The sequence below is a fragment of the Salvelinus namaycush genome, unplaced genomic scaffold (assembly GCF_016432855.1).
Source record: "Salvelinus namaycush isolate Seneca unplaced genomic scaffold, SaNama_1.0 Scaffold92, whole genome shotgun sequence".
NCBI classification, from domain to species: Eukaryota; Metazoa; Chordata; class Actinopteri; order Salmoniformes; family Salmonidae; genus Salvelinus; species Salvelinus namaycush.
Genome location: NW_024061664.1, coordinates 375,775 through 391,817, shown reverse-complemented (window position 1 = coordinate 391,817; position 16,043 = coordinate 375,775). Strand labels below are relative to the sequence as shown.

Genomic DNA, 16,043 nt, shown 5'->3' with positions numbered 1-16,043 from the left:
TGTGTAGTCTGTAGATCTACAGGCAGTATTAGGTTGTGTAGTCTGTAGATCTACAGGCAGTATTAGGTTGTGTAGTCTGAACATCTACAGGCAGTATTAGGTTGTGTAGTCTGTAGATCTACAGGCAGTATTAGGTTGTGTAGTCTGTACATCTACAGGCAGTATTAGGTTGTGTAGTCTGTACATCTACAGGCAGTATTAGGTTGTGTAGTCTGTACATCTACAGGCAGTATTAGGTTGTGTAGTCTGAACATCTACAGGCAGTATTAGGTTGTGTAGTCTGTACATCTACAGGCAGTATTAGGTTGTGTAGTCTGTACATCTACAGTCTGTCTTTAGGTTGTGTAGTCTGTAGATCCTAGGGGAGAGGCAGAGAGGCTGCCACAGTGTCGTTACCGGGGAGGGGGAGGGAGGGAGGGATGGAGGGAGAGAGAGAGAGAGAGAGAGGGAGGGAGGGAGGGAGGGAGGGAGGGAGGGAGGGAGGAGGGGGTAAGGATGGAGGGAGGAAGGGAAGGAGAGAGAGTGAGAGGGGAATATAAAATCAGCAGTTATTAGTGAATGTTTATTGTTATGGTGCTTCTCCACCTGCATTGCTTGCTGTTGGGGGTTTTAGGCTGGGTTTCTGTACAGCACTTTGTGACATCAGCTGATGTAAGAAGAGCTTTATAAATACATGTGTTTGTTATAAAGAACGGCGTCTTCCATAAGTCATTGTGCTTACCAGAGTATACACTTAATCTAATACCATGACCATGTGCCTCTCAACTGGCCGTGGTTCGGCACCAGTTTGAATGGTAAAACACCTCTATGAATGCACAGTTCTAATTATACACAGTACCTTCACAGTACTTTCACAGTACCTTCACAGTAGATTCACAGTACCTTCACAGTACCTTCACAGTAGATTCACAGTACCTTCACAGTACCTTCACAGTAGATTCACAGTATATTCACAGTGCCTTCACAGTACCTTCACAATACCTTCACAGTAGATTCACAGTACCTTCACAGTAGATTCACAGTACCTTCACAGTGCCTTCACAGTAGATTCACAGTGACTTCACAGTAGATTCACAGTAGATTCACAGTACCTTCACAGTGCCTTCACAGTAGATTCACAGTACCTTCACAGTAGATTCACAGCACCTTCACAGTACCTTTACTGTACCTTCACAGTAGATTCACAGTAGATTCACAGTACCTTCACAGTAGATTCACAGTACCTTCACAGTGGATAGGTGTCCCATAGAATAACTGTAAAAAGCATAAGCTGACACACACCTGAAAACCTGTTTTGTAGAAGTGTTGACTAAGTGTGAGTAAACTGTATAAAAAAGAGAGAAATATCACACTGTATATGGTAGGTTAGGATTAGCCATTCAATATAGAGTGTGTGACTTTATTTAAAGTTTTTACAGAACACCACACACTCTACATTCTCAAATAACTGTGACCTGCTCAACAAATGTAGGCATTATCCTTGCATATGCAATAGCTACAACAACAATAAAAGGCATATTTTATACCAAAAAAAAATACATTCAGACTTTAAAAATCATGTTTAAACATAAGGTTCCATTTTGGGATGCCAACAAAAGTGCAGGCATTGGTGGAGGAAACAGGAAGTGTCCGTCGTGAGGAGAAAGGATCAGCCAATCAGACGTCTCCAAACTTCTGCATCATCGCCTTACGGCTGAGCTCATAGGCCAAGAAGAGAGCTCCGTTGGCAGGGAAGGTTCTGATCATGGTGGGAGTGAGGCCTGAGTAGAGAGGAGCCACTCCTATAGGAAGAACAGAAATATAGAGGAAGACAGATTCTGTGTATAATACTTTATTTCACTCAAAATATAAACTGTTGAACATTTGAGGTACCATCTTATATCACAGTGAACCAATGGTGGAAAGTGCTAAAGTAAAAATACTTTAAAGTACTACTTAAGTACTTTTTGGGGGTATTTGTACTTTACTATTGATATTTTTGACAACTTTTACTTCACTATATTTCTAAAGAAAATAATGTACTTTTGACTCCATACATTTTCCCTGACACCCGAATGTACTTGTTACATTTTTAATGCTTAGCAGGACAGGAAAATGGTCAAATTCACGCACTTATCAACAGAACATCCCTGGTGTTCTCTACTGCCTCTGATCTGGAGGACTCACTAAACAGAGAACACCCCTGGCCATCCCTACTGCCTCTGATCTGGAGGACTCACTAAACAGAGAACATCCCTGGTCATCCCTACTGCCTCTGATCTGGAGGACTCACTAAACAGAGAACATCCCTGGTCATCCCTACTGCCTCTGATCTGGAGGACTCACTAAACAGAGAACACCCCTGGTCATCCCTACTGCCTCTGATCTGGAGGACTCACTAAACAGAGAACACCCCTGGCCATCCCTACTGCCTCTGATCTAGAGGACTCACTAAACAGAGAACATCCCTGGTCATCACTACTGTCTCTGATCTGGTGGACTCACTAAACAGAGAACATCTCTGGCCATCCCTACTGCCTCTGATCTGGAGGACTCACTAAACAGAGAACATCCCAGGTCATCCCTACTGCCTCTGATCTGGAGGACTCACTAAACAGAGAACATCCCTGGTCATCCCTACTGCCTCTGATCTGGAGGACTCACTAAACAGAGAACATCCCTGGTCATCACTACTGTCTCTGATCTGGTGGACTCACTAAACAGAGAACATCTCTGGCCATCCCTACTGCCTCTGATCTGGAGGACTCACTAAACAGAGAACATCCCAGGTCATCCCTACTGCCTCTGATCTGGAGGACTCACTAAACAGAGAACATCCCTGGTCATCCCTACTGCCTCTGATCTGGAGGACTCACTAAACAGAGAACACCCCTGGCCATCCCTACTGCCTCTGATCTGGAGGACTCACTAAACAGAGAACACCCCTGGCCATCCCTACTGCCTCTGATCTGGAGGACTCACTAAACAGAGAACACCCCTGGCCATCCCTACTGCCTCTGATCTGGAGGAGTCACTAAACAGAGAACACCCCTGGCCATCCCTACTGCCTCTGATCTGGAGGACTCACTAAACAGAGAACACCCCTGGCCATCTCTACTGCCTCTGATCTGGAGGACTCACTAAACAGAGAACACCCCTGGTCATCCCTACTGCCTCTGATCTGGAGGACTCACTAAACAGAGAACATCCCTGGTCATCCCTACTGCCTCTGGTCTGGCTGACTCACTAAACAGAGAACGTCCCTGGTCATCCTACTGCCTCTGGTCTGGCTGACTCACTAAACAGAGAACGTCCCTGGTCATCCTACTGCCTCTGGTCTGGCTGACTCACTAAACAGAGAACATCCCTGGTCATCTCTACTGCCTCTGATCTGGAGGACTCACTAAACAGAGAACATCCCTGGTCATCTCTACTGCCTCTGATCTGGAGGACTCACTAAACAGAGAACATCCCTGGTCATCCCTACTGCCTCTGATCTGGAGGACTCACTAAATAGAGAACACCCCTGGTCATCCCTACTGCCTCTGATCTGGAGGACTCACTAAACAGAGAACATCCCTGGTCATCCCTACTGCCTCTGATCTGGAGGACTCACTAAACAGAGAACATCCCTGGTCATCCCTACTGCCTCTGATCTGGAGGAATCACTAAACAGAGAACATCCCTGGTCATCCCTACTGCCTCTGATCTGACTGACTCACTAAACAGAGAACACCCCTGGTCATCCCTACTGCCTCTGATCTGGAGGACTCACTAAACAGAGAACATCCCTGGTCATCCCTACTGCCTCTGATCTGACTGACTCACTAAACAGAGAATATCCCTGGTCCTCCCTACTGCCTCTGATCTGGTGGACTCACTAAACAGAGAACATCCCTGGTCATCCCTACTGCCTCTGATCTGACTGACTCACTAAACAGAGAATATCCCTGGTCCTCCCTACTGCCTCTGATCTGGTGGACTCACTAAACAGAGAACATCCCTGGTCATCCCTACTGCCTCTGATCTGGAGGACTCACTAAACAGAGAACATCCCTGGTCATCCCTACTGCCTCTGATCTGACTGACTCACTAAACACATGCTTTGTTTGTAAAGATGTCTGAGTGTTGGAGTCTGCCTCTGATCTGACTGACTCACTAAACACATGCTTTGTTTGTAAAGATGTCTGAGTGTTGGAGTCTGCCCCTGGCTATCCATAAATAAAAACAAGAAAATTGTGCCGTCTGGTTTGCTTAATATCAGGAATTGTAAATGATTTATACTTTTACTTTTGATACTTAAGTATATTTAAAACAAAATACATTTAGACTTTTACTCAAGTAATACGTATTTTACCGGGTGAATTTCACTTTTACTCTAGTCATTTTCTATTAAGGTATCTTTTACTCAAGTATGATATTTGGGTACTTTTTCCAGCACTGCAGTGAACTGGAAGAGACCCTCCTGCTCACTGTGTACAGTATACCCATTTCCATTCACAAATATAGTAGTACTATAATTCAGCTATTATGCCGTATCTATTGTATCACTTTGTCCCCTCACCTTCAGTGCGTATGATCCCCATCAAGGTCTTGATGAAGCCTTGCTGTCTGCCTGCTAGGGAGTGGACCTGGATCCTGGACTTCACACAGTCTATGGGATAGATGACCAGCCACAGGCATGCTCCCCCAAACCCACCACTGAACATCAGAGGGACAACGCCTAGAGAGGAGGGGAGGAGGGGGGAGGGAAGAAGAGGGGATCAGAGGAGAGGAGAGGGGAGGAGAGGGGAGGGGAGGAGAGTGGAGGGGAGGAGAGTGGAGGGGAGGAGAGAGGAGAGAGGAGGAGAGGGGAGGGGGGGAGAGAGGAGGAGAGGAGAGGAGCCATTTGGAACACAGTGATTACTCAAATAGTTGCATTGCAAAACTTGAATGAATACATAGATAGGTGTTCATGATATCACCGTCGTACCTATGCCATCCTTTTCGGTGCTCAGATGCTGAGCAAATGTCGTGCGACAGAGCTCGTAGGCTCCGAAGAAGCAGAAATACCCGGGCACTTCCCTGACGATGGTCGTAGTCAAACCCTGGTAGAACCCAAGAGGACCGTCCTTCCTCAACACAGTCCGAACCACGGACCACACCGAACTGGACAGACCCAGGGAGACACAACACAGATATTGGAGGTATGGATCCCACTGCCTTGCAGGTATCTTACCAGAGGCCTCCATCTCATGCAACAAATCAAATCAAATGTATTTATAAAGCCCTTTTTACACCCGCAGATGGCACAAAGTGCTGTACAGAAACCCAGCCTAAAACCCCCCAAACAGCAAGCAATGCAAATGTAGAAGCACAGTGTTATGTCATCTTATCGTATCTTACCTCTTCTGCCCTGAGGGTATCTTGCCGGAGGCCTCCATCTCATGCATGGCCTGCAGACGACACTTGACCAGCTCGGTGGGACAGAGAGCCAGGGAGGAGAAGATGGACGCTAGGGAGCCTGAACACGCCTTCTGGAGGTCACTAAAGGAGAGGACCAGGGACCAGTGATGAGGAATGAAGGAGGAGAACCATAGCAAAGGGAAAATATTTTTGCAGTAAATTGGCACAAAATCCTAAGACTGGTTAATGTTACACAACTGATATTTAAAGGCCATGTCATGTGAAAGACTTGGAAAGATCGTTGTTGAATTACACGCATATACAACTATCTGCTTGGACAGAACTACAACAATGTAAGATCTAGTATTACACACAATACAAACTCTATAAGAGTCTGTAGAACGAGTCTGTAGAAAGAGTCTATAGAACGAGTCTGTAGAACGAGTCTGTAGAACGAGTCTATAGAAAGAGTCTGTAGAATGAGTCTGTAGAACGAGTCTATAGAAAGAGTCTGTAGAAAGAGTCTGTAGAATGAGTCTATAGAAAGAGTCTGTAGAACGAGTCTATAGAAAGAGTCTGTAGAAAGAGTCTGTAGAAAGAGTCTGTAGAATGAGTCTGTAGAAAGAGTCTGTAGAAAGAGTCTGTAGAACGAGTCTGTAGAATGAGTCTGTAGAATGAGTCTGTAGAATGAGTCTGTAGAACGAGTCTGTAGAAAGAGTCTGTAGAATGAGTCTATAGAATGAGTCTGTAGAATGAGTCTGTAGAATGAGTCTGTAGAACGAGTCTATAGAAAGAGTCTGTAGAAAGAGTCTGTAGAAAGAGTCTATAGAACAAGTCTGTAGAACGAGTCTGTAAAAAGACCCTGTCAAAAGAGCCTAACAATGCAAAGGCTTGTCTTGGTGGTCCTATATGGCAGTCTAACCTGAGTTCTACGGCTCGGTCCATCCCGGTGATTCGCCGCAACACATCCTGACAGAAACCATAGCTCATGAAAAGGACAGCGTTCTCTGCGATGTTGGCTATGAGGGCTGGGGTGGCTCCCTGGTACAGCCCTCTCAGACCCATCTGTCTACAGACCCACCAGGTAACATTGACAGGAAACAGGAAACAGGAAACAGGTATTCAGATTCAGAAACTCTTGGAGGATAATGGAAGTTGGAGAAAACTTGGAAAAAATGCTTCAATGGAAAAAATGAATTGTTATTACTTCAACGAGATCGCTATGGTGTGTAGCCTCCGTCAAGATACACTATATTTACAGCAGTATGTGGACACCTCTTCAAATTAGTTGATTTGGCTATTTCAGCCACACCCGTTGCTGATAGGTGTATAAGATTGAGCACACAGTCATACAATCTCCATAGACAAACATTGGCAGTAGAATGGCCCGTACTGAAGAGCTCAGTGACTTTCAACGTGGCACCATTATAGGGATGCCACCTTTCCCAAAAGTCAGTTTGTCAAATTTCTGCCCTGCTAGAGCTGCCCCGGTCAACTGTAAATGCTGTTATTATGAAGTGGAAACATCTAGGAGCAACAACGGCTCAGCCGTGAAGTGGTAGACCACACAAGCTCACAGAACGGGAGCGGAGAGTGATGAGGCGCATAGCGCGTAAAAATTGTCTGTCGTCGGTTGCAACACTCACTACCGAGTTCCAAACTGCCTCAGGAAGCAACGTCAGCACAATAACTGTTCATCGGGATCTTCATGAAATGGGTTTCCATGGCCGAGCAGCCGCACACAAGCCTAAGATCACCATGCGCAATCCCAAGCGTCGACTGGAGTGGTGTAAAGCTCGCCGCCATTGGGACTCTGGAACAGTGGAAACGTGTTCTCTGGAGTGATGAATCACGCTTTACCATCTGGCAGTCCGACGGACTAATCTGGGTTTGGCGGATGCCAGGAGGACACTACCTGCCAGAATGCATAGTGCCAACTGTAATGTTTGGTGGAGGAGGAATAATGGTCTGGAGCTGTTTTTCATGGTTCTGGCCCCTTAGATCCAGTGAAGGGAAATCTTAACGCTACAGCATACAATGACATTCTAGACAATTCTGTTCTTCCAACTTTGTGGCAACAGTTTGGGGAAGGCCCTTTCCTGTTTCAGCATGACAATGCACCGTGCACAAAGTGAGGTCCATACAGAAATTGTTTGTTGAGATCGTTGTGGAAGAACTTGACTGGCCTGCACAAAGCCCTGACCTCAACCCCATCGAACATCCTTTGGGATGAATTGGAATGCAGACTGCGAGCCAGGCCTAATCGCCCAACATCAGTGCCCCGACCTAACTGTGGCTGAACGGAAGCAAGTCCCTGCAGCAACGTTCCAACATCTAATGAAAGCCTTCTCAGAAGAGTAAAGGCTATTATAGCAGCTAATGGGGGACCAACTCCAGATTAATGTCCATGATTTTGGAATGAGATGTTGGATGAGCAGGTGTCCACATACTTCCTGGTCATGTAGTGTATGTACAGTATATATAGTACCAGTCAAAGGTTTGGACACACAAGCTGTCATCAAGGCAAAAGGTGTCTACTTTGAAGAAATATATTTAGATTTGTTTAAAACTTTTTGGGTTACTACATGATTCCATATTATTTCATGTTATTTCATAGTTTTGATGTCTTCACTATTATTCTACAATGTAGAAAATAGTAAAACATGAAGAATAAAACCTGGACTGAGCAGGTGTGTCCAAACTTTTGACTGGTACTGTATTTATATAAAAGGTAAATATATAGGATTCAGGAATAATACTACTGTAAATACATAGGATGTAGGAATAATACTACTGTAAATACACAGGATTCATGAATAATACTACTGTAAATACACAGGATTCAGGAATAATACCACTGTAAATACATAGGATTCAGGAATAATACTACTGTAAATACACAGGATTCAGGAATAATACCACTGTAAATACACAGGATTCAGGAATAATACCACTGTAAATACACAGGATTCAGGAATAATACTACTGTAAATACACAGGATTCAGGAATAATACTACTGTAAATACACAGGATTCAGGAATAATACTACTGTAAATACACAGGATTCAGGAATAATACTACTGTAAATACACAGGATTCAGGAATAATACCACTGTAAATACACAGGATTCAGGAATAATACTACTGTAAATACACAGGATTCAGGAATAATACCACTGTAAATATATAGGATTCAGGAATAATACTACTGTAAATACACAGGATTCAGGAATAATACTACTGTAAATACACAGGATTCAGGAATAATACCACTGTAAATACACAGGATTCAGGAATAATACTACTGTAAATACACAGGATTCATGAATAATACTACTGTAAATACACAGGATTCAGGAATAATACCACTGTAAATACATAGGATTCAGGAATAATACTACTGTAAATACACAGGATTCAGGAATAATACTACTGTAAATACACAGGATTCAGGAATAATACTACTGTAAATACACAGGATTCAGGAATAATACTACTGTAAATACACAGGATTCAGGAATAATACTACTGTAAATACACAGGATTCAGGAATAATACTACTGTAACGGTTCTCCTCTTCCTCTTCATCCGAAGAGGAGGAGCATGGATTGAACCAAGACGCAGCGTGATACTTCGACATGATATTTATTTAGACACGACAAAACAACGAAGACAAAAAACGAACTATACTTGAATTAACTAACAAAATAACAAAACGAATGTAGACAGACCTGGACGTAAGAACTTACATGTAACACGAAGAACGCACGAACAGGGAAATGACTACATAAAAACCGAACGAACAAAATGAACAAACAAACCGAAACAGTCCCGTATGGTGCAACATAGACAGACACTAACACAGGAGACAACCACCCACGACAAACAAAGTGAAAACACCTACCTTAATATGATTCTCAATCAGAGGAGATGAAAACCACCTGCCTCTAATTGAGAACCATATTAGGTACCCATTAACCAACATAGAAACAGAAAACATAGACTGCCCACCCAAACTCACGTCCTGACCAACTAACACATACAAAAACTAACAGAAAACAGGTCAGGAACGTGACAACTACTGTAAATACACAGGATTCAGGAATAATACTACTGTAAATACACAGGATTCAGGAATAATACCACTGTAAATACACAGGATTCAGGAATAATACCACTGTAAATACACAGGATTCATGAATAATACTACTGTAAATACACAGGATTCAGGAATAATACCACTGTAAATACACAGGATTTAGGAATAATACCACTGTAAATACGTGTTTTTACCTGTAGGTGGACATGAAGCAGTGGAGGAAGCCTCGGTACATGGAAGGGAAGGTCTGCATTTTCACCTTGGCTGTGTCAAACGGCTGGCCACTGAACACACAGGCTGTCCCACCTAAAGGCAACATGAGCGGAGGGAGAAGATGGAGAGGGTTTGAAACACAGCTACTGGGTGTGGTTTCCCCTAGGTACAGATTTAGGATCAGAGGAGGGGAGGAGGGAGATGGAGAGGAGACAGATGAGCAGGAAGATGGAGGGGAGACAGATGAGGAGGGAGATGGAGAGGAGACAGAGGAGGAGGAGAGGAGGAGAGACATGGAGAGGAGACAGAGGAGGAGAGGAGGAGGAGGAGGAGGAGGAGAAGAAGAGGGACATGGAGAGGAGACAGAGGAGGAGAGGAGGAGGGACATGGAGAGACATGGAGAGGAGAAAGAGGAGGAGAGGAGGAGGAGAAGAGGAGGGACATGGAGAGGAGACAGAGGAGGAGGAGAGGAGGGAGATGGAGAGGAGACAGAGGAGGAGGAGAGGAGGGAGATGGAGAGACATGGAGAGGAGAAAGAGGAGGAGAGGAGAAGGAGGAGAGGAGGTGGGACATGGAGAGGAGACAGAGGAGGAGGAGAGGAGGAGGGACATGGAGAGGAGACAGAGGAGGAGGAGAGGAGGGAGATGGAGAGGAGACAGAGGAGGAGAGGAGGAGGAGAGAAGGAGGAGAGGAGGTGGGACATGGAGAGGAGACAGAGGAGGAGGAGAGGAGGAGGGACATGGAGAGGAGACAGAGGAGGAGGAGAGGAGGAAGATGGAGAGGAGGAGGAAGATGGAGAGGAGGGAGATGGAGAGGAGGAGGAAGATGGAGAGGAGGAGGAAGATGGAGATGGAGAGGAGGGAGATGGAGAGGAGGAGGAAGATGGAGAGGAGGAGGAAGATGGAGAGGAGGAGGGAGATGGAGAGGAGGACAACACCCAAAATTATATTTTGCTGACTTTTCCTTTTTAACTTTCCCAAAACAGACGACACATTTTAATGTCAGGCCTAGACAGGCCTACTGTAGCCACTCCTAGTCTGGAGGGGTCCTCCTTATTGGTGCCAGCCTGCCACTCCTAGTCTGGAGGGGTCCTCCTTATTGGTGCCAGCCTGCCACTCCTAGTCTGGAGGGGTCCTCCTTATTGGTGCCAGCCTGCCACTCCTAGTCTGGAGGGGTCCTCCTTATTGTTACCAGCCTGCCACTCCTAGTCTGGAGGGGTCCTCCTTATTGGTGCCAGCCTGCCAGTCCTAGTCTGGAGTGTCCTCCTTATTGTTGCCAGCCTGCCACTCCTAGTCTGGAGGGGTCCTCCTTATTGTTGCCAGCCTGCCACTCCTAGTCTGGAGTGTCCTCCTTATTGTTGCCAGCCTGCCACTCCTAGTCTGGAGGGGTCCTCCTTATTGTTGCCAGCCTGCCACTCCTAGTCTGGAGGGGTCCTCCTTATTGGTGCCAGCCTGCCACTCCTAGTCTGGAGGGGTCCTCCTTATTGGTGCCAGCCTGCCACTCCTAGTCTGGAGGGGTCCTCCTTATTGGTGCCAGCCTGCCACTCCTAGTCTGGAGGGGTCCTACTTATTGGTGCCAGCCTGCCACTCCTAGTCTGGAGTGTCCTCCTTATTGTTGCCAGCCTGCCACTCCTAGTCTGGAGGGGTCCTCCTTATTGGTGCCAGCCTGCCACTCCTAGTCTGGAGGGTCCTCCTTATTGTTGCCAGCCTGCCACTCCTAGTCTGGAGGGTCCTCCTTATTGTTGCCAGCCTGCCACTCCTAGTCTGGAGGGGTCCTCCTTATTGTTGCCAGCCTGCCACTCCTAGTCTGGAGGGGTCCTCCTTATTGGTGCCAGCCTGCCACTCCTAGTCTGGAGGGGTCCTCCTTATTGGTGCCAGCCTGCCACTCCTAGTCTGGAGGGGTCCTCCTTATTGGTGCCAGCCTGCCACTCCTAGTCTGGAGGGGTCCTCCTTATTGTTGCCAGCCTGCCACTCCTAGTCTGGAGGGGTCCTCCTTATTGTTGCCAGCCTGCCACTCCTAGTCTGGAGGGTCCTCCTTATTGTTGCCAGCCTGCCACTCCTAGTCTGGAGGGGTCCTCCTTATTGTTGCCAGCCTGCCACTCATTGTTAGGGGGGGTATCCTTATTGTTGCCAGCCTGCCACACATTGTTAGGGGGGGTATCCTTATTGTTGCCAGCCTGCCACACATTGTTAGGGGGGGTATCCTTATTGTTGCCAGCCTGCCAATCCTAGTCTGGAGGGTCCTGCTTATTGTTGCCAGCCTGCCACTCATTGTTAGGGGGGGGTATCCTTATTGATGCCAGCCTGCCACACATTGTTAGGGGGGGTATCCTTATTGATGCCAGCCTGCCACACATTGTTAGGGGGGGGGGTATCCTTATTGTTGCCAGCCTGCCACACATTGTTAGGGGGGGTATCCTTATTGTTGCCAGCCTGCCACACATTGTTAGGGGGAGTATCCTTATTGATGCCAGCCTGCCACACATTGTTAGGGGGGGGGGGGGGGTATCCTTATTGTTGCCAGTCTGCCACACATTGTTAGGGGGGGGGTATCCTTATTGTTGCCAGCCTGCCACACATTGTTAGGGGGGGTATCCTTATTGCTGCCAGCCTGCCACACATTGTTAGGGGGGGGGGGGGGGGGGGGGTATCCTTATTGTTGCAAGCCTGCCACACATTGTTAGAGGGGGTACCCTTATTGCTGCCAGCCTGCCACACATTGTTAGGGGGGGGTATCCTTATTGTTGCCAGCCTGCCACACATTGTTAGGGGGGGGGGGGGGGGTATCCTTATTGCTGCCAGCCTGCCACACATTGTTAGGGGGGGGGGGTATCCTTATTGTTGCCAGCCTGCCACACATTGTTAGGGGGAGTATCCTTATTGATGCCAGCCTGCCACACATTGTTAGGGGGGGTATCCTTATTGTTGCCAGCCTGCCACACATTGTTAGGGGGGGTATCCTTATTGTTGCCAGCCTGCCACACATTGTTAGGGGGGGGGGTATCCTTATTGTTGCCAGCCTGCCACACATTGTTAGGGGGGGGGGGTATCCTTATTGTTGCCAGCCTGCCACACATTGTTAGGGGGGGGGGGTATCCTTATTGTTGCCAGCCTGCCACACATTGTTAGGGGGGGTATCCTTATTGTTGCCAGCCTGCCACACATTGTTAGGGGGGGGGTATCCTTATTGTTGCCAGCCTGCCACACATTGTTAGAGGGGGTATCCTTATTGTTGCCAGCCTGCCACACATTGTTAGGGGGGGGGGGGGGGGGTATCCTTATTGTTGCCAGCCTGCCACACATTGTTAGGGGGGGGGGGGGTATCCTTATTGTTGCCAGCCTGCCACACATTGTTAGGGGGGGTATCCTTATTGTTGCCAGCCTGCCACACATTGTTAGGGGGGGGTATCCTTATTGTTGCCAGCCTGCCACACATTGTTAGGGGGGGGGGGGGGGTATCCTTATTGTTGCCAGCCTGCCACACATTGTTAGGGGGGGGGGGTATCCTTATTGTTGCCAGCCTGCCACACATTGTTAGGGGGGGTATCCTTATTGTTGCCAGCCTGCCACACATTGTTAGGGGGGGTATCCTTATTGTTGCCAGCCTGCCACACATTGTTAGGGGGGGGGGGGTATCCTTATTGTTGCCAGCCTGCCACACATTGTTAGGGGGGGGGGGGTATCCTTATTGTTGCCAGCCTGCCACACATTGTTAGGGGGGGTATCCTTATTGCTGCCAGCCTGCCACACATTGTTAGGGGGGGGTATCCTTATTGGTGCCAGCCTGCCACACATTGTTAGGGGGGTATCCTTATTGGTGCCAGCCTGCCACACATTGTTAGGGGGGGTATCCTTATTGCTGCCAGCCTGCCACACATTGTTAGGGGGGGTATCCTTATTGGTGCCAGCCTGCCACACATTGTTAGGGGGGGTATCCTTATTGATGCCAGCCTGCCACACATTGTTAGAGGGGGTATCCTTATTGTTGCCAGCCTGCCACACATTGTTAGGGGGGGGGGGGGGGGGGGTATCCTTATTGTTGCCAGCCTGCCACACATTGTTAGGGGGGGTATCCTTATTGTTGCCAGCCTGCCACACATTGTTAGGGGGGGGGGGTATCCTTATTGTTGCCAGCCTGCCACACATTGTTAGGGGGGGGGGGGGGGGGGGTATCCTTATTGTTGCCAGCCTGCCACACATTGTTAGGGGGGGTATCCTTATTGTTGCCAGCCTGCCACACATTGTTAGGGGGGGTATCCTTATTGTTGCCAGCCTGTTCCACCAAGAGCCCTATAGATCCTGGTCTAAAATAGTGCACTACCCTTATGGAACCTGGTTAAAAGTAGTGCACTATCCCTATGGAACCTGGTTAAAAGTAGTGCACTACCCCTATGGAACCTGGTTAAAAGTAGTGCACTACCCCTATGGAACCTGGTTAAAAGTAGTGCACTACCCCTATGGAACCTGGTTAAAAGTAGTGCACTACCCCTATGGAACCTGGTTAAAAGTAGTGCACTAGAGGGAAGAGGGTGCCATTTGGGTCTAGATGTAGACCTACCTATCGCTCCAGCTGAGAGGTCTATGATGGCCTGGACCACTGGATGAGGTGCCATGATGATGCTGATGATGATGATGCTAAACCTTCACCACTGGTTATAGAAGGACACACCACCCACAGTAAACATTCACAGGCTGTTATAGAAGATCAAAACCACCCACAGTAAACATTCACAGGCTGTTATAGGACACACCACTCTCAGTAAACATTCACAGGCTGTTACAGAAGTTAAACTCGTACAAATATTACGTTAGTCAGTGTAGGGGGATGATTTACCAACAGCCTTCTACTGTCCCTGTGAGTTCTATCAAAAACTACACGCCTACATAACAGTCATCATGTGATAGTGTCACCGTTACTGTATGTAACTACCATCTATCATTTCCAATAACATGTTGTCATTATGTCTTGAGGAAAGTACATCTCTGCGCAGGTCAGTCATTGTGCTAAACCCCATGCTCACTGAAGAAGCCTAACGGATGACCTAAACCTGGTTTAAAGTATAGGGGCAGCAGATTGAAGGCGTCCAAAATGGTACCCTATGCCCTATGTAGTGCACTTCTTTTGACCAGGGCCTTGATCAGAAGAAGTGCACTACAAAGGGGCCATGGTGCTATTTGGGGGGCGCACTATTGACAGGTTCCGTAGGTTAGCCTACTGATTGGTCTCCAGTTCAGGTGTCCATTCATGTCCTCAGATGGAAGACTATGCTTGCCATGGCCTCGAACCAATAGTGATCTATAGGCAATATTAAGCCATATTATACCCACAGGGATGGGGAGTAACTGATTACATGTAATCCGATAATTTATTTGTATTTTTAATGTAATCAGATACTACCAGCAAAAAAATATGGTAATCAGATTACAGGTACTTTAGAAAAACTAGATGATTACTTCTTGAATTACTTTTAAATTCAGATTTTTGTTGTTGAAAAAAATATACATTATGACACCTTTCTGTTTTTTTTCATTTACATTCAATTCACCAATGGTATAAAAAAAAAGGGCAAGTTTAAGTTTGTTCCACCTGAGCCAGTCTGACCACAAGTCAGAGATCACTATGGTGACACGCCAAATGTTGTTTACTTCTACGGTTCTTAAACGGAAAATAATCAAAAAGTAACAGAAAGTAATCAGATTACGTTACTGCGTTTGGGCAATCCAAAGTTACGTAACTAATTACAATTTCTGAAAGGTAACTATTAACGGTAATCGATTGCATTTAGAAAGTAATTTACCAAACCTTGTCCATATCATAGCCATATATTTTAATCATAGTCTGAATATTATGTTTGAATCGAGGCTTACCAATAGCAAAGGAAGTAGCCGTGTCAGTCTGTTTCTGCTTTGCCAATTTTGTTGGTGTAGCGTTGTTGTAGTTACAATAGACTGTCTACACCCAGATTAAAGCGGAAGACCATGTCACATACCGTTCACTATTGCATCATGAGATATACAATTTTTCGTGTCCAGAATAACATGCATTGCCGGGAAAATCCTGAAATATGTCACTTGACATGAGAGTTGGATGTGATGGTTGACTGAAGTTAAATCCACAGTCCTTCACAGACGCGCTATGCCAAATCCCCTCATGCTAAATTCCGTCAGACAATCGCGGAAGTTCCTTGCCAGCGTTTAAACAGTTAACGTTTCTTGACGTCTTCTTCCTGATTTAGTTATTATGTCACGAACGAGTCTTCACCTGCTTTGGAACGCTGTCGCCCATGTAGTGCGCAAAGGCGCTAAATGTGCACTGGCTGGCGCATGGCCCAGGAATACATTTAAACTTTTAAATCTGTGATCATAA

At 46.6% G+C, this 16,043-nt stretch overlaps 1 protein-coding gene across 2 annotated transcripts; it reads right to left on the bottom strand.

Moving 5' to 3' along the window:
* Nucleotides 1-531: 531 nt before the first annotated feature.
* slc25a15a (solute carrier family 25 member 15a) lies at nt 532-15,834 on the bottom strand. Of its 2 annotated transcripts, XM_038988027.1 has the most exons (8): nt 15,545-15,782; nt 14,235-14,325; nt 9,659-9,770; nt 6,287-6,433; nt 5,365-5,505; nt 4,952-5,127; nt 4,544-4,702; nt 532-1,781 (listed from the first exon to the last, which is right to left on the bottom strand). In XM_038988027.1, the coding sequence occupies exons 2-8, from the start codon at nt 14,287-14,289 to the stop codon at nt 1,657-1,659; spliced, it is 915 nt and encodes a 304-aa protein (XP_038843955.1). In that variant the 5' UTR covers nt 14,290-14,325; nt 15,545-15,782; the 3' UTR covers nt 532-1,656. The 2 variants fall into 2 exon arrangements, with proteins under 2 accessions (XP_038843955.1, XP_038843956.1); XM_038988028.1 differs by lacking the exon at nt 14,235-14,325 and having other exon boundaries at nt 15,667-15,834.
* Nucleotides 15,835-16,043: the final 209 nt, after the last annotated feature.

What these genes read in the sequence shown, in the direction of transcription:
- slc25a15a (XM_038988028.1), bottom strand. Translation starts at nt 15,721, where the DNA reads ATGCATGTTATTCTGGACACGAAAAATTGTATATCTCATGATGCAATA. An exon ending in CACCGAAAAGGATGGCATAG is followed by an intron (nt 4,703 to 4,951) that starts GTACGACGGTGA and finishes CCTCCTCTCTAG; the next exon opens with GCGTTGTCCCTCTGATGTTC. An exon ending in GGGGATCATACGCACTGAAG is followed by an intron (nt 1,782 to 4,543) that starts GTGAGGGGACAA and finishes TTCTTCCTATAG; the next exon opens with GAGTGGCTCCTCTCTACTCA.